General features: G+C 47.6%; 6 protein-coding genes across 6 annotated transcripts; 1 reads left to right on the plus strand and 5 right to left on the minus strand.

Annotated features, from left to right (window-relative positions):
- Window positions 1-2: 2 nt before the first annotated feature.
- On the minus strand, window positions 3-2,460 carry BKA55DRAFT_609831 (amino acid/polyamine transporter I). Its single transcript, XM_046196639.1, has 3 exons — window positions 1,873-2,460; window positions 983-1,820; window positions 3-925 (listed from the first exon to the last, which is right to left on the minus strand). Exons 1-3 carry the CDS (start codon window positions 2,214-2,216, stop codon window positions 461-463), a joined length of 1,647 nt encoding a protein of 548 aa, XP_046051730.1. The 5' UTR covers window positions 2,217-2,460; the 3' UTR covers window positions 3-460.
- Window positions 2,461-2,736: 276 nt separating this feature from the next.
- BKA55DRAFT_687311 (uncharacterized protein) lies at window positions 2,737-3,671 on the minus strand (the record flags this gene model as incomplete). Its single annotated transcript, XM_046199049.1, has 2 exons — window positions 2,737-2,879; window positions 2,930-3,671. 2 exons carry the CDS (start codon window positions 3,669-3,671, stop codon window positions 2,737-2,739), a joined length of 885 nt encoding a protein of 294 aa, XP_046051731.1.
- Window positions 3,672-4,110: 439 nt separating this feature from the next.
- BKA55DRAFT_735865 (cytochrome P450) lies at window positions 4,111-5,916 on the minus strand (the record flags this gene model as incomplete). Its single annotated transcript, XM_046201308.1, has 4 exons — window positions 4,111-4,812; window positions 4,858-5,550; window positions 5,600-5,657; window positions 5,709-5,916. 4 exons carry the CDS (start codon window positions 5,914-5,916, stop codon window positions 4,200-4,202), a joined length of 1,572 nt encoding a protein of 523 aa, XP_046051732.1. The 3' UTR covers window positions 4,111-4,199.
- Window positions 5,917-8,256: 2,340 nt separating this feature from the next.
- On the plus strand, window positions 8,257-10,198 carry BKA55DRAFT_609837 (S-adenosyl-L-methionine-dependent methyltransferase). The gene is made up of 11 exons (XM_046196640.1): window positions 8,257-8,522; window positions 8,576-8,607; window positions 8,657-8,755; window positions 8,802-8,843; window positions 8,897-8,963; window positions 9,013-9,053; window positions 9,106-9,315; window positions 9,369-9,699; window positions 9,763-9,845; window positions 9,903-10,063; window positions 10,111-10,198. The coding sequence occupies exons 1-10, from the start codon at window positions 8,409-8,411 to the stop codon at window positions 9,934-9,936; spliced, it is 1,053 nt and encodes a 350-aa protein (XP_046051733.1). The 5' UTR covers window positions 8,257-8,408; the 3' UTR covers window positions 9,937-10,063; window positions 10,111-10,198.
- BKA55DRAFT_723881 (uncharacterized protein) lies at window positions 10,082-11,854 on the minus strand (the record flags this gene model as incomplete). The annotated part of the gene is made up of 3 exons (XM_046201059.1): window positions 10,082-10,912; window positions 11,269-11,421; window positions 11,510-11,854. The coding sequence occupies 3 exons, from the start codon at window positions 11,852-11,854 to the stop codon at window positions 10,082-10,084; spliced, it is 1,329 nt and encodes a 442-aa protein (XP_046051734.1).
- Window positions 11,855-12,971: 1,117 nt separating this feature from the next.
- On the minus strand, window positions 12,972-14,786 carry BKA55DRAFT_505425 (uncharacterized protein; the record flags this gene model as incomplete). The annotated part of the gene is made up of 3 exons (XM_046187184.1): window positions 12,972-13,087; window positions 13,138-14,317; window positions 14,367-14,786. 3 exons carry the CDS (start codon window positions 14,784-14,786, stop codon window positions 12,972-12,974), a joined length of 1,716 nt encoding a protein of 571 aa, XP_046051735.1.
- Between the last annotated feature and the right edge of the window lie 1,638 nt (window positions 14,787-16,424).

A 16,424-nucleotide genomic window follows, 5' to 3' on the forward strand; every position in this document is an offset into this window, starting at 1 on the left:
AGGCACGGAGCGGCACAGGTGGATAGACAAATATTTCCGCTTTCCAAATGACTCGAAAAGTCGTATCATTCGAGCCCTATGAGGCCTAAGGCTGACGCCGAGGGTCCGGAGAATTCTTTCACGACGTGGAGAGTTGATGTGTTTTTGCGGTGTGAGAAGAATAATGCTACGGTTGTGACCCACTAAGACCGGAGATTTCCTGGTTGGGAAGGCAATGCGAGTTCTATTGATATACTAGGTTGTATTGGAAGTAAGCTTCTATTCAGCCGCAGACTATATTGTGAATAATAATCCTTAGAGCTGCATTTAACCTCGTATTTCACAGATGTATCATGGCACTTATTGACCCCGAACCAATAAGACGATACACGTGTGTCGCCAGCGTAAGATCGTAACCTTCAACATCCTGTCGGCTGTTGCTTGTCGAAGCCCACGATACGAGTAAATGTTACCGTGCAGCCTAATCTCCCTTCACGATCTCTGAACTTCGAAGTGCATGGTATTCAGCCGTCGGATGAGTCCCCTCCAACGTCTGTACAGCCGCCATCCGTCTGGCATTCAGAAGATCCAGATTGATCTGAGGCCCCGTGAAGGTACCCTTTTTGGTTGTGAACCAGAGTGCTATGACAAACGCTACTAGTCCGGTGAAGACGACTGAGACATAGCTCATGTTCTCAGGTGTGACGGGCATGGCTGTTGGAAAACAGTACAATATGTCCAGGAATACTACCCAAGCGACGGATATGCCGTTGATGGCAGCACCGTATCTGCCGAGACTGAAGTATCGGAGTGGTAAGACGCGGTCTCGTCCTCGATAAAGGAGAACAGCTTGAGGGATTACGCATGAGGTTTGGAGAAAGATGATGGCCGCGCTGACCATGGCAGAAAATGCGGTTGACGAACCGAGAAAAATGAGGCCATATAACTAGAATGAACTGTAAGCACGACACATACAAGGGTTTTTGTTCTGGAATATACTGACAGTGATAAAGCCAGCAGAAAGAAGGAGTGCGTTGACAGGAACTTGAAACGTGGGATGAACACGGCCCCAAATCTGTGAGTATGGCAAGGCACCGTCACGTGAAACGGCCCAGAGCGTGCGTGATGAAGTTGTCGCTATAAAGTCAGAGCGGGTTTTGTTGTGAGAAGTAAACTTACCATTGGCGACAAGATTGGCAAAGAAACAGAAGGCGAACAGTGACATCAGCACTGACGCGGCTGGCCGAGATCCAGTTCCTTGATAGTAAATCTCAAACAACGGCAGGCCAGTTGTCGTGTTGAGCACGGCTGGCACATCAGAAATGGCATACATGAGAGATGTTGCAAAAGGGAAAGCAGTTAGTAAGCCCATGAGCAAAGGATATATCATGACCTTGGGAACGTTCTTGGCTGGATTGGGTATCTCCTCACAGAGGTGAGCACCGCAATCACTACCTAGAAATGCATAAACCGCATTACCCACCGCCAACATGAAAGCAAACCCGTCGCTCGACCAGCCAGTTCGGTTGGTAGTATCGGTAAAGATAAACTCGGCTGATGCATGATGTTTCGCTACGATGAAGAGCGTTATCGTGGTAGCGCTGAGGGTTAGGACCGATAGGATGAAGACCATTTTGTTGAATAGAGGTATCCACTGCGCCGTGAAGATATTGGCGGCTGTAGCGATCCAGATGAGTGCGACGTATATCAGATACTGATGCCATCGCTTTTGATCCCAATCCGGATGCCATGCGCCGACGATGTCGAGGATCATGGATGAAACGAAGTTGGAGACTGAGCTTGAGGCGAGCCACCAACCGATAACACTCATCCAGCCATTTCTTTTCACCCTGTTAGTATCTCAATAATCTCAGATAAGATTGAAGTACTGACAGATATGATGCGAATGCCTTGTAGTCATCCCGCGCAACCATAAAAGACCAATAGTACTGCGCCCCAGCGACAGGATACGCCGATGCAAGCTCCGCCATACCCAGCGAGACAATAGTAGTCATTACGCCAGCGATAGGTAACGACCATAAAGTCCCAGCTGATGAAGCTTCGGTCAAGCTAATTCCGACTGAAGATCCAGTTCCGAGCCATGTACAGGTCAAGGTGAATGATAAAGCGCCTAAAGACCAGAGCGAGAAGCGTCTCGGCATGGCTTGGGTATATCCCGCGGCTTCCAGCTCAAGAGCATCGTCATTGCTGGCTGTACTTGAGGAGGCACGCGACATCTCGGCGATGTTTGTGATATGAGGGACAAGGGAGAGTAAACCGTTGGGTGAAAACTTGGTGATGGTCGCTACGTCGTGAAAATTGTTGTCAATAAGGTTTGCACAAGAAGCCAAACTGTAATGGTGACACTTCAAGCCACTTTGCTAGGAAATGGAGGATCGCGATGAAGCGCAGAAAGGAAAATGAATACTGGCCGATCCTAACCCCCTCATTCTGATGCGCTGTCGATCACGAGGCGATGTCTCACTTGAGTTGCACAAGTTGTCTGAGCGACGCCCAATGAGAGTTCCAAAGGGCATTGAGTTGTGCAAAGAGATAAGAGATTAGAAATTATGCTTATGTGCAGCATTAGGAAACTTTTCATAATCAAGTTTCTCAGCTCGTGTGACGTATCCAGTTATTTAGGTTGCATAAACACTTGCATTTCAAGCGAAAAGCATTTAAGCTTCCAATCATGTAATATAGCATCAATCAAGAAGGGTGTTGGAGCAACATTGATCTCAAAACAAAGACGAAAACCTAGTAGTAGCCTCCTCCGGGATATCCAATCCAGCCACGCAAAAGACCATTTAGAATGGGGAAAATGATAGACAAAGCAGATACAGTTCCGATAGCCGACCCAGAAATACAGAAGTCTCCATTCATGACAGCATAGTCAAAGCCTATTAATCCCATTAGCTGTCAAGAACCTCAGCATCGTTGGTAGTCTTACCGATCCAGAGAACCCAAGCAGACACAAATGCGCCAATACAGGGAATCATGGCCAACAAGCCGAGATGTCTCTTGAGAAAGCGACGTTTCCAAAGCATGGATATTCCGACAAACAAGAGTATCGCACCGCATGCCACAAGGCTGCTTGAGCCACTGCGCAGGAAAAGATTGGCATCACCATTTGTACCCATCGAATAAGTATCGTACATGTCAAGTGTATCACAGCCATCGGGCGCCTCGCCAAAACCACTGACCCTCAAGAACATCAGCGCACCAGGAAGTGTCAACACCCCAAGCACACATTCTTGGAAGAGTACATCGGTGGCTGTATCGGTGAGAGGTTCGTAGAAGCAAGACGATAACATGACAACTACCCAACCAACACGAGGCTTTGTCATGTAGAACATGATGAGAGGTCCGATGCTGACATTCAGCCCGGAAGCCTTGACAGCCACGGCGCTGACAACGCATTGTACTACTGTCATGGCGATAGTGGCCAAAGTGTTGTAGGGCGTCCATGATAAGGCATCTTTCGGTGACCCGTTGAGATGGTTGTAATCCCAGAACTTCAACTTATTTCTTGCTTTTCGATTACCGAGAGTGAGGTGGGTGACTATCGCTGAGAGATGATTGACAATAAAAGGCAAGAGTATGAGAATGGTGGCATTGCAGTCTTTGCGGGGGAGGGAGCTGAGTCCTGTCGGGACTTGACAATTGGGCGCATTTTTATCACCGTATACCATTTTGACCGCCAGAAATTGGACTTGGGTAACGTTTCACAGAAATGGCTTCATTTGAGAATTTTATGAACCAGTCGTTGGATTTAGATCTGCTTATAAGTCGCACGACCGCCAACATTAGTCTAATGCTTTCATTCAGCTAAACATGCTTTCATTCAGCCTTGCGTGCAAAACGCCAGTGCATATCGTAGCAGATGATCGTCTCTCCCAATAGCAAGGTCTCGACGCAGCCAATATCGACGCCAATTCGTTTGCAGCTCATGATGATTCGTCGGGGTCTGATAGTCGACATGCCAAGACGCGCCATAACTACAGGGGTAGGGAAAGCTGAAAATTAGGGGTTGGAGATGTTACATTGAGCCGCCTCTTAAACTCGTTAAGCATATTAATGGGAGACACTCAGCAGGGGCCTGGTGGAAAGTGCTCGGTCTGGATGCTGTTCAGCGTTGCATCGAAGAGGTGAGTGATTAAATTGTGGTTTGAACGTGGCGAATCTGATCAAGAAATGCCGTTCATTTTGAGTACTGACTGTTAGCCAGCTCTAATATCTGTGACCAAGATCTTAACATCATGTCCCGGTTTCGGAGAGATGATACCCAGCGTCGGCACCTTATCATTCGCTTCTGGAAAAGCCTGACTCTCACAACCCCCGACGACCTGAATGTCATATCGCGTGACAAGGATCGCAAGATAAACTAAAGCCATCTGCCGCGCTAGGAGCCTTCCAGGACATAATGTCGTGCCTCCGCCGAATGGCTTATACGTTCTCGCCGAATGTAAGTTCGGATTGTAAACGAACTTGCTGATATCGAACTGTTCCGCGTTTTCGCCCCAGTATTCCTTGTTGAGATGAAGTTGACGATAGGGCATCATTACATCGTTCCCAGCTTTGAACTCAAAGCCAGCGATAGTTGTGTCTTGGACGACGCGCCTAAAGCTCGATGAGCCGCTATGGATTCGCATCGTTTCGTAGTATGTCGCGTTGAGCTTTGGACACCCTTTGAGGTATTCTACATCAGGTTGCCGGTGAATCCCGTTCTTAAAAGCTGGTGAGACCTCTTTTTTTATGTCCGCCTTGAGATTAGGAGTGTACAGAGTTCGAGCAAGAAGCCAGAACGCCAAAACAGACGGGTTTCCGTTAATGCTTGAAGCTGTTAGTTTGAGGTGGGCTATAGCTTCATCTACTTACGCCCAGTATAGCTTGAATAAAACTGCAGCGATATCGCGATTTATTATCCCGTGTTTTCGCATCTCATCCTCAGCCTTGATCACAAACGGAGCCGCGTCTCGTCTTTGGTCTTGTGGCATCTCAAAGTACCTCTCTAGAGCATCAATGGCAGAGTCTCTCGAGTCATAAGCTGTTCTCGATAGAAATCTCGGGTATTTGTACAAGAGTTTCCATGTCTGACGATTGAACATGCGAAAGTCATCGACAAGTCCAGGTGACTTCTCAAAAAGAGCAGTGCCGAAGAAGCTCTTTGTCGAAGCCTTGACTATAATGTCGCTAGTCCACTTGAGCATGTCATGCTCGTTGCTCTTCCCGGTCGTGAAAGGACTACCCCGTTGCAGAACGCTGTCCAATTCTGATAAGAAGTCGCTGTAGAACTTTCGGGATGAAATTTGAGTCATATCTGCTCGTATCCAGGATCGAAGAGAATTTGGGACTGATAAAGACGTCTCGCCGACAGTAGTCCGCCATAGAATATCTCTGGCTTTTTTAGAGACTGAGACGTATTCCATGAACTGGTCGATATAGGCGTCAAAGTGCAGCTCTTTGGTTCTGTGGTGAGTCTCGGCAATAACGCGAGGGTCGAGAATTACATATGTGCGGCGATCCCCGATTAAGACACTGAAAGGTTGCGCTGGGACCCGAAAATATGTTCTTGCTGGTAATGAGCACTACTGACAAGGGCAACTTGGTAAATACTTACCTTGCAGCCACCAACAGCTCCTCAACATCTCTGAAAAACGAGAGATTATGGCCAAGACCTAAAGGTGTTCAGATTAGATAGCTGGTCAGTATGAGGACAGCTTTCTCACCAGGTATCCAGTATGGTAGCATTGGAGGCTCGGATCGGGAGTTCCATAGCGCACCGTTTCTCAGCAAGTACTGCCATACAACATATGCAGCTAGGCATGTTCCCAGGATTCGGAGCAAGATCTGGTGGCACAGACCCAATGCCGATGACTCGATATCCCCTGCCCCGAGAGTGGCGTTGATCCCTGGCGTAAGAATTATCGCACTCATTTCTCAGCTTCTGCAGTTCACAACTCATGATCAAGGTTGCAAGGGACCAAGGCATATTTGTATTGCGCGGCGCAAATACTAATCCCGAACTTAGAAACATCTTGACTCCTTTTGTCGCATTCTTTTCTTGGCAGGTCTACAAGGAACTGGCTCTCAGTGTTGTGTGTCTCAGTATCACCCTAGGGACGGCCGATGCTGATATTCTGAGTAAGACATGCTCGGGATTGTGAGTCTTATGGATATAAAGTAACACTATTGAGAGCACAGAGGGTCTCCGTAACGAATCCTTTCCGGTGATGAAGATTCACATGGATATGTTCCTTGATATTGATGCTGCACCCTGGTTTTTGAATGTGCAGGTAAGGGCTCTTCTGAGCTTTCTGCCGAAAACCTACTCATGAGACCTAAGATTCCCCAGGTGAGCCACATTCAGGGCTGAGAACCCCCTTTACCGGAAATACGTATCATATTTGTGAGACATGCCATTCTCAAAACCTTGCAATCTCCCTTGTCTCAGCCCACTAGACGAAAAAGACCGGCCACGGAGAATATGATGTTAGGCGCTAAAATTATTTCCATTTGGAGTTTCTCCACACAGTCCTTGGTGTTTGTTATAATTGCATGACGAGTTCAGAGTGTCACCAAACCGTTCAGCTCGTGGAAGTGACGGAGGAGATCCTTTCTCAGACAGTAATGGGCAAGTTGCAAAGGACAAATATGACACATAATAGGAAGTTTCATTACTGTAACCTTCAAGACTTGTTCTATCAATATGGTCATTCCCGCTCAGTAATGGGGCATCCATGGAAAGACGCACAATTGCTGAGGTCGGTGAGGGCATGCATGAGTAATCCTTGAGGCTTAGATTATTTTCTAGTGATACTAAAAGCTTATGAAAAAAGCCTTTCGCGTAACATTGACACATGTGGCTAATACCTGATAAGGTTCATCGAGTCAAGCCCAACTTGCAGATTAAACATTAGCATCCCCAGATATTTTGTGCCAAATGGTTGCAAGAGTTTTCAAATCTGAGAAAGCTTACATCAAGCTCTGAAATTCAGGCTCTGGCTTTGCCGAGAATGGCTTTCTTGGTTGTTCATTCGTCGAAGCTTCCGAAAATATTAGGCAATATCATAAAGGTTTTCTTTCTTAGAAATAAACCCAGGGGAAAGTTTTTCTTCATAGCCGAAGAACGTTGATAAGTTGAACTTCTCCAGGTGAACCAAGACCTACATTTCTCTCCATATTGCCCTTACCCATTCGGTTCTATTCTGCTCGCCTCGCTTTTACAACAGCCCAGCCTCACAAAATTAGAGTACCAGTTCTCTGTGAAGATCCATTCGACTTCACCATGGTATTGTTATATGTTATCTGGTTCACCACTCTGTTCATATTCACCATCATTTCTGGCTACTATGAAACAATCCTCTGTGGCATAATAGAGGAACTACACCACTTAGGTATGCAAATCATTTCGCTTAAATACAATTACTGACCAGCAGAAGATCATTACTATCACGATTCAGGCGCCGAAACAGATAGTGATGATTGGGACTCTGACGAAACTGATGACGATGAATCAGGTATGCATATTCACTCACTTGAAGCTGCATACACTGACCAACTACAAAAAGATGACGAAGGATATTGTTCTGCGATATCCCAAACATAACAGCCCGAGGGTAAATTGAGTTGCTCTAATGAGGAAATATATAATGAATCCAGCATTTCGGATTCAGAAGCACAGGCAAATGAGGATAAAGCAGGTAGGTTTACGAATCTTCACGAATTTATAAGCACTAAGCAGTCCTTCTAGGTACAATAGAAGGCAAACATGTGTGATAACTACTCCGCCTTTTGACGCCAAGATTAAGTTACTCTTCATCGATCCAGGTACCAGTGTCCAATGCGCCGTACGCCCAGGAATATCTTACGCATATGAGACTTCAGAAACGTTTGAAGAGCTTTATATATTCAGAGCCAAACGATCGTGCAAATTCATAATCGATCCTCAGAGACCAAGACTTACGAGAGTCATAGCCATAGGTTACCCATGTTCTCATCGTAAAAGATATCTGGACTTGGACCAGTCCTTCGATTTAGTAAAAACTTGCTTAAATACATCAGATTCGCATACACATTAGTAAGAAGATTCGTTGATGTTCTGTTTCCAAGTCACTTGTTGCTTATCTTCCAGGTTCCATGTAAACACTTAAACGATACGGTGTTCGTGATGAAAATGGATAAGATCTTCGTAAAGGCAGGGTTGCATCGAAACTCTCATGGCCCATTCACAATGTACCTCCTCCCCACAGAACACTTCACCCATGCATGAAATAGGTGGGGGAGTCAGGCAATGCGAGATAAATAATTTGACCGCCATCTGAGTTTTTTTCCTGTCACAAACCGTTTTACCTTTCTGCAAGCTGCAGTCAGACTGAGGCCAACAGAGTTTACCTGTCAGATCTCTTGGCTTTTTCGCTTACACCACGATGTCTTCGCCAAAGTCCCCTGCGAAATCACCAAAGTCTCCTCAGTCTCCTCCTGGGGCAGTGGAGGCAGCTGAAGCCCCCGCGGCGCAGGCACGGGATGGATTCATTCAGCCTGTCAGTTCAGACCTTTTCTGTAGTTCTACTGCCCTGCTGATGTACTCTTTCAGGATACTGATTCTGACTCTGCGTATTCTTTGTCGTAAGATGCATGCACTGACACCGGGGTAGGCTTCGCTAATATGGCCCAGAACGGATGTTACTGATACTGAGTCCCTGCGCTCTTCCATTTTGAACTACAAGTGGGTTCATGGCAGACGCTTCCATGCATATGGCGATGGAACCTACTGGTGAGCTTCAGAATCCACAAGGTATTAAAAGTACTCACACGATTAGGGGAGCGAATGACGATCGCCAACAAGAGGCTGAAGATTTGATGTAAGTCTCATTTCTAAAGCCTATTAGTCTCATTCCTATCTAACAGATCTTAGTCATGAGTTGTTTCGGGTAGTCCTCGATGGCAAGCTATACGAAGCGCCGATCGGCAAGAATCCGCAGGTTTGTCTCTTCTTATCCAATTTGATCTCCATTTACTGATTCTCTTTAGAATGTGCTTGATGTTGGCTGTGGCACCGGTATTTGGGCCATGTGAGTCATCATAATCCTACGAGGATATCCCCAATTGAGCTGATAATACCAGTGATATGGCAGACCTGCACCCATCAGCTGAAGTCATTGGTGTTGATCTCTCGCCAATCCAACCAAACTTCATCCCACCTAACTGCAGATTTGAAGTTGACGATATTAATAAAGAATGGACGTTTCCCGAGAATAAGTTTGACTTTATTCACATTCGTTACATGACTGGAACTGTCCCGGATTGGACTGAACTTCTCAAGAAGGCTCAAAGGTGCATTGCATCCTCTATTTCGTCTTTGGTAAGCGTTTCTAATTTGGCTACAGACATCTCAAACCCGGAGGCTGGATCGAGCATGTTGAACTCTGGGGAGACGCTCGAGCTGACGACGACACCATGAGCCCCGAATCTCCGCTCAAAACTTGGGTCAAGATCTTTGAGCAAGTAGGAGAAAAGATCGGCAATCCCTTCTTCTGGAATCCCGCCGATGAATTCGAGAAGGCCGGACTGAAGAACATCACCGAGAAGAAGGTCAAAGTTCCTATCGGCACGTGGGCAAAAGATAAGGACCTCAAACAGTGGGGTGCATGGAACCGGCAGTTTCTGCTGCAAGGATTGGAAGGCTTCTCAATCCGCAGCTTGACGGAGCTTCTAGGAGTACGTTTCAGATATTCTTTCCTGCAAAGACTGCGTGTAGTGAGCTGACATTTAAACCACCAGTGGGAATACGAAAAAGCGCAGGTCTTCCTGGTGGAGATGCGTAAAGAGCTGTTGAACCCAAAGCTTCACTCATACGTCTTGGTGTACGTTTTCCGCAAAATTGATATAATTTTCTCTCAAGCTAACATGTATCTTCGCAGAACTACTGTATACGGTCAAAAGCCTGAGGAATAATTGGGGAATCTCGAGCGTCAGCTATGGACCTTCATCATTTCTTATCAAGATTTGGCTAGATACCCTTTTGGTGTCCTGACACGACTTATGAATACAAGAATAGTTATCGTTGCGACGAATTCTAAATGTACGTTCAAAGTCTGGTTCAATCGGCTGAGAACTGAGCCCTTCCAGTTCGCCAATGTTCCCGATCAAAGGACCCAAGTATCCCCGTCGTTAACCTATTCAAATAAAAGCAGATGGGGGATGCACTTGGGGCTAGAGCTTCTTCCGACCCCTTAACCTTATAAAGATCCCATGGCGTAAAAGCCGGTCTACCGTCCTCATAAGGCTGCTTCGGTTTGTCCGCGAACGTACAGCTCCTGTCCCCAGAATGATTGTCGCCAATTTCGCAGAACCAATTGACCATTTGTGACCACTGATCAACCTGGTCATCTTTGCCCTTATAGTAGTTGCGACATCCGTCATCATGGCAGGTCTCAGGCACGCCAACAGTTCCATTGTAGACATATGACTTCCTGTCAATGGCATGGAACCATTCGTGAGGCGGCCCGTGAAAACCCCCATCCGTAAAGCGTATCTTGCTATGGTAATTGACGACAATGCAGCTCTTGTCGTTCTTGCAGTGACCGCATGCTATCCTCTCAGGGCCGAGATGAGTCAAATCGTGTCGGCGTTCGCGATTCATATAGCCCCAGCCACCACGAAGCTTGATAAGATCTTCCTCTGTTGATACAACTTCAGAGCGGTCGATCTCGGAGATTGCATTCCATTCAGGGAGAGTATTGGTGCCACTTTGTGGTAGTAGATGACGTCCCCCTTTCTGCCGGATCTTTTTGAGTGACTCGTTGAGTTTGTGTCGATGCAAATAGCCACTTTGGTGGAGGATAGATGGATCGCTACCCGAATGCCCTTGCCATAGAATATGCAACATAATCCCATATCCGCTATAGTTTGTGGCAAAGACTCGTGGAGACTGGTCGGTAGTATCGACGCTGGAGCTACAGGGTGTCTTGTGATCGGGATGTTCACAACTGGTCAGGAACAACGGCTTGTCTTCAGGTACTTCGCTAGGGAGAAGAATTCGTATATCAGCCCGGGTGAGTGTTATGTGGTCACAAACTCGAATGAAGCCCTCAGTTGCAATGCAAACTCGTCCATTCGTCAAATCTGCTTGATCCTGGGAAAAACAAGCAGAAGGGTGATCCACTTTGCAGGAGTGACAATGGAGGAAGTCGTGAGAATGACAAGCTGAAAATTTGCAAGCCGTCGAATATCCGGCCTTTATCCTCTCCTCCCGGTTTTCCTGGCAGTTTTTGCATGTGGTGTAACTCCTAATGAAGTCTCCAAATCCTCCAGCCTCCCATCTTCCCTTGATCCGCACTGCCCCTGCCATGATCTTCGCTTCTCCAACTGACTTATACTCGAAGCAATGGTGACCAGCCGGTGGACAGATTGGCATCGTATGTCTGTTTCTGTAACCATCTGAACACTGTTGGCAACATCCGCTATGGGAGAAAGGGTGGTAGATAAAATCTTCCGCTTTCAAGAAGCGTCTAAACCGACGAGAGACCTGACGCAGGGCGTAGAAGGCGAAGAGGGATGGTTTGTCGCTTGGGTCTGATATGTTGGAGACGATCATCAAGAGGATCTCATCAGGGACTCTTTGGAACATCGAATGTTCGCACTGGCTAGAAGCCAGTTGATCCTTTTGTGGTCCTAGATACTGAGCAAGCTCAGTGCCTTGAGTTGGGATCAATGGCTCGCTTCCAATATGTCTCTCCATCTGTGATTCGTGGTCCATCTCGATTTCTTTCGGCGTTTTATCCCATGGCGTGCGCAAGTCCAACGCGCGTTGCCCCTCTATATAATCCTCTATGGCAAAGCCATCCGAAACCACGTCGAGGAAGGCTGTCATTTTGACTGGACCTCCAGGGGCGGACGCTTGATTGGCAGTGTGAAATCGAGTTGATAGTGATGAGAAAGAAAAGTAGAAAGCAAGAGAAGGTATCAAGACCTTATAAGAATGCAAAAACCCTGTAGCGTTAAAGTTTCATCACTTCGTGGACTCTCAAAACGCAACGTGTGTGTTTGGATATCAAAACCTTCTTCCTAAAGTTTAACTCAACAATTCATAATCTGTCTCGCTGAGAATTTGCAAGGTTTACACAAACTAATAATAACAGGTAGGGCACGCGATTTAGGCGTCAGCTTTCGGCCACAACAACTCTGGATAACACATCTCAAAAACACACTTCAGGTAGGCATAGCCACTCATAGTGCTTAGGCAAATTACTTATGAGACTTTAAATATCTTACCCAATAAACTCATCAATCTTTAGTCTAAGTTTATGTAGCTCTTAGGATGATCTTCTCAAATGTGGGCCAATGGCCCTGATCGCAGTGGTCCTCCCTCTACTTACTCTCGCAGCTCACCTCACCGGCTAGAGGAACCGCAGAAGCCCCGGAACTCTACTATAGTTTCAATCACGGACTAATTTCCGCTGGAGTTCAATTAATCCTTCATCACTTCATATTCGTGCTGCAAAAGAACATGGTCCGTTCGCCTACTGAACGATGGAGCTGCATGCCTCCGGCTTGCTTGCACCAGTTTTGTACCTGGTCATCTCGCCGAATCGGCACTGAAAGTATTCACTGAAGAGTAAAAGATCATTCAGACACTGTGACCAGTGATACGGCACTTAGGAGCAAATCCTGTCTGTTTGTCTGCATCCCGCCAAAGTGGCGAATCACGGAACGTACGGGAACGAAGCAGATCAGCCAGTCTGAGATGCCGCACCGTGGCAGTTTAGAGAAGAGACGAAAAGTCAAATACCTTAGTTAGGCGAACCCATTATCATTATATCACAGATATTACATATCATGAAGGCCAATTGCGTGGTATGTTGGGTGTCCAAAGTCTTGTTAGGTACTAGAATAACACTATAGGCTGGACCCATGCATCAACGTCGCTTGCTAGTCATTCCAATCATCACCAAATATCCATTACATCAACTCAAAGTATCATCAAATAATTAAAGCTTCTTGGTTCCCTCAATCTCGGCAGCAGCAGTGTTAGTGTTGACAGGAGTGACAACATCAACGCCCTGAAGCTTATCGGCAGTCCTGTCGGGTCCGACAATCTCGAACACTGTTCCACGATTAGTGATGATTCAATAGGAGATATAACGGATAACTTACAGTCAACAGGAGTGGAAGTGAACTTGCGAGCGTTGACCTTCTTCTGGAAGAGGTAGTCAAGATCGGCAAAGCTACGGTTCATGGTCTCAGGCAGGAAGAAGAAGATCCAAACAGCCCAGATAAAGCAGAGACCAAAGTAGAACATTCCGGTCTTGGCTCCCCAGTTCCAAGCATCACTGCTGGAGTTGAGCATACGGGGGTTGAGCTGCTGGACGATGATCTGACCACAGACGTAGACAGCACGACCGATGACAATGGTCTGAGCGCGAACACGGTTGGAGGCAGTCTCAGCAACGACGACGTAAGTGGTAGGACCAAGAGAGACCTTGAAGATGCACTGGACGACAACAAGGAAGGCGGCTGTGACGATGGCGACACTGTCAACCTTGGGAACAAAGCCGAGGATACCAATGATCAACATGCAGGCACCGATACCAGATGAACCGTAGAAGTAAAATGTTCGACGTCCGATCCTACCCATGAGGCAGATGGCAATACCGGTGGCGATGATGTTGACGGACTGGATGATCATGTTGTAGTTGAAAGCCATGGTAGCGCTCATACCAATGGACTTAAGCATGATAGCGGCGAAACTGGTGATGGATTGACCGTTGAGAATCTGAATGACCCAAGCCATACAGACAATACCAGTTCGGCGAAGGTTAGTTCCCCTGAAACAGTCCTTGAAGCTAGCAGCCTCAGCCTCAACCTTCTCCATCTCGTTGGTATGCTTCATGAGAGCAAGAGTCTGAGCCATAGACTCATCAGTGTAGTGGCCCTTGCGAGCAAGACGACGAAGAGCATGCTCAGCAGCCTCGAGCTTACCGCGACGGACGAGGTACCAGGGAGACTCGGGGGCGAAGAAAGCGACGGTGATCAAAGGAGGAATCCACATCCACTGAAGACCGTAGGGGACTCGCCATCCAGCGTCGCCCTTGAGATCGAGTGAGCCACGGAGGACACCGGTGGCGAGGAAACTTCCGGCACCCCAGCACATGGAGACCCAGGCGGTGAGGTAGCCACGGAGGGCAGCGGGGCAGATCTCGGCGGCGTAGGCGGTGGTAAGGGTCTGGAAGATACCCCAGGGGATACCGCAGAGGAGGTTACCGACGAGGAGCATTTCGACGTTGACGGCGAAGAAGAGGACGAAGATGGTGCAGGCCATGAGAGACATGGCGAACTAATGAGATTAGCTAAGTTCGAACGAGACGCGATGAGAAATGACATACCATGTAAACTCGTCGAGAGCCGAATCGGGATTGCAGATAACCATTGATCAAAAGACCGATAATAGAACCACAGTTATTTCCAGCACCAATAGCACCCTGCCACTTCGTAGAAATATGCTGGTCGCCATTGGCATCAGGCCAACCGAAACGCTTGAGATAAGCAGGATGGGCGAAGAAGTTGTTGATGAGACCAACATCCATACCCTCCATGACCAAAGCAACACTCAGGAGCATACTGAACGTCACGGCGGGCCAGTATCGCGAGAAGAGCTCCTTCTTGGGGAGGAGACACTCTGCATCACTGGCTGCCACGGCAGCCTCGATGAGCTCGACTTGGGAGTTGTAGCCGGAGAACTCTGTGTGATGAACGGGGGCTTTCTGCCCGTCCTCCACGTGGGCTGGTTCCTTCGAGGGCGCCATTGTCGGTCGAGGGGATACTAGAGAAAAGTGATGAAGGAGAAGGAGAGAGAGTGCTCAATGCAGATCTGGGGAAAATAACGGGGGAGGATATCAGGATAAATATAAAGACTCCGCACACCAGTCCGATGATCAAACAGGGATTTCTCGGTGGTACTTCCCCACGGGGGACTGGTCAATCAGTCTATCTTCCCCGCATTGCAACGAAATGACTTCGGTGTCGATACCCCGAAGTAACGAGCCATTCCTGATCCAGGATCGAATGTCCTGTTTTCTTGGCTATTCGGCGGAGAGAAGTCCGAGTGAATGGCACTGAAACGGGTAGTTTTATGGGGTTGATTAAGGTTAAGCTGTTATTAACGTTTGGGTGTCCCCATGGGGGTTCCCACGCGGACTCGGGGTCCATTTCTGGGGTACGAAATAACACGAGGTTGACAGATGAGATGGGTATTTGATCTGTCAAAGTCTATTCCATCTTGTGTAATGGGAAACATGTTGATGCTTAATCCCCATATGATGAAGAAACTGTACTGTCTCCTCACTGATGGGTTGCATGCTGCATCTCAACAACCCCATTCCCTGGCAGACTGCTATGGTCACAAAAGGCCTCGGCTAACCTCCTTCATGCGACGGCGCGGCAAATGCCGTGCCATATCCCATTGGCCGATTCTCCGTGTCTGACTCTCTTGGCCCGTGAGTCTAGACCAGGTTGAGCTCTCAGCTCCCTCGACTGAGTCATGAGGCACCATCTCGACTAAAATAATGGAGAAATTCGCAGTCAGAGCCGAAAAACGGTCGATGCTTTTTGTTTTCCCTCCGCATGACTTGATACGACGTCGGTTCGCCGAAGAGTTCTTCCCAGCTCCTCAGCTCCCAGGCTACACTCAGATCAAAGGCTCAGACAACAGCACGACAGGGGTTGGCTGTGAACCAATAGCAACTCCCTGAGCCCCCGTTCGACGTTCCCTTTTCTGTCGTCAAGGTTGTGTCACTGAAGATTTCCTTCCCCACAGCGGGCAACCCCAAAGTTTGCCCCCCATTTTTTCTGCACAAGCTTATTTTAAAGGAGGTCCAAGCGCATAGAAAAGACGCGAGCTATCTTGGCTTATGCAAGCCACGACAAAGCATCGTACGCTTTCTCCTCACGGTTTGTCCGCGTTCCAGCAAAGCTATTAGCAAATGCCGGAATGACTGCCGTTATCAGCGGCATCGCAAATTTACTCATAGTGACATTGAGCCTCGTGAGGATAAAGAATTAAGCAAGGGCATAATACTGAAACTCGTCTGATCTTGCCCAGCTCATTGCGCCCTGAAATTGTCTTCAATGCAACCCTGGCTGATCCTCGGCATCTCGGTCGAGTTCCATGCGCTCTCCAACCGTTTGGGCCAAGTCCGCGCCGCCTTTTGATGGCATATTGGGGTTGGAGCCCCCAAAGTGTCTGTCGCTTAACCTTTCCGTTGTTGCATCTTGCATCGCCAAGGCTTCAAACCGAAACTCGATGCTGAATCCGAGGGTTTGGGCCGTGCCTGTGCGTTTATTGTGATGTTTATCTCTGTTGGTACGCGTACATGATGTTTTTGGTTGGGTTCATGGTTTTTGCAAGCCAAGATTGGCTTTGGGGTTCCTGAATCTTGCCCCCG

This window comes from Fusarium redolens (assembly GCF_020744475.1).
Source record: "Fusarium redolens strain MPI-CAGE-AT-0023 chromosome Unknown BKA55scaffold_5, whole genome shotgun sequence".
NCBI classification, from domain to species: domain Eukaryota; kingdom Fungi; phylum Ascomycota; class Sordariomycetes; order Hypocreales; family Nectriaceae; genus Fusarium; species Fusarium redolens.

Coding starts and splice junctions, on each gene's coding strand:
- BKA55DRAFT_609831 (XM_046196639.1), bottom strand. CDS start 2,216: ATGTCGCGTGCCTCCTCAAGTACAGCCAGCAATGACGATGCTCTTGAG. Junction 1,821..1,872: donor AAGGCATTCGCATCATATCT/GTCAGTACTTCA, acceptor CAGGGTGAAAAG/AAATGGCTGGATGAGTGTTA. Junction 926..982: donor TTTCTGCTGGCTTTATCACT/GTCAGTATATTC, acceptor AGTTCATTCTAG/TTATATGGCCTCATTTTTCT.
- BKA55DRAFT_609837 (XM_046196640.1), top strand. CDS start 8,409: ATGTCTTCGCCAAAGTCCCCTGCGAAATCACCAAAGTCTCCTCAGTCT. Junction 9,316..9,368: donor CTTCTCAAGAAGGCTCAAAG/GTGCATTGCATC, acceptor ATTTGGCTACAG/ACATCTCAAACCCGGAGGCT. Junction 9,846..9,902: donor CTTCACTCATACGTCTTGGT/GTACGTTTTCCG, acceptor GTATCTTCGCAG/AACTACTGTATACGGTCAAA.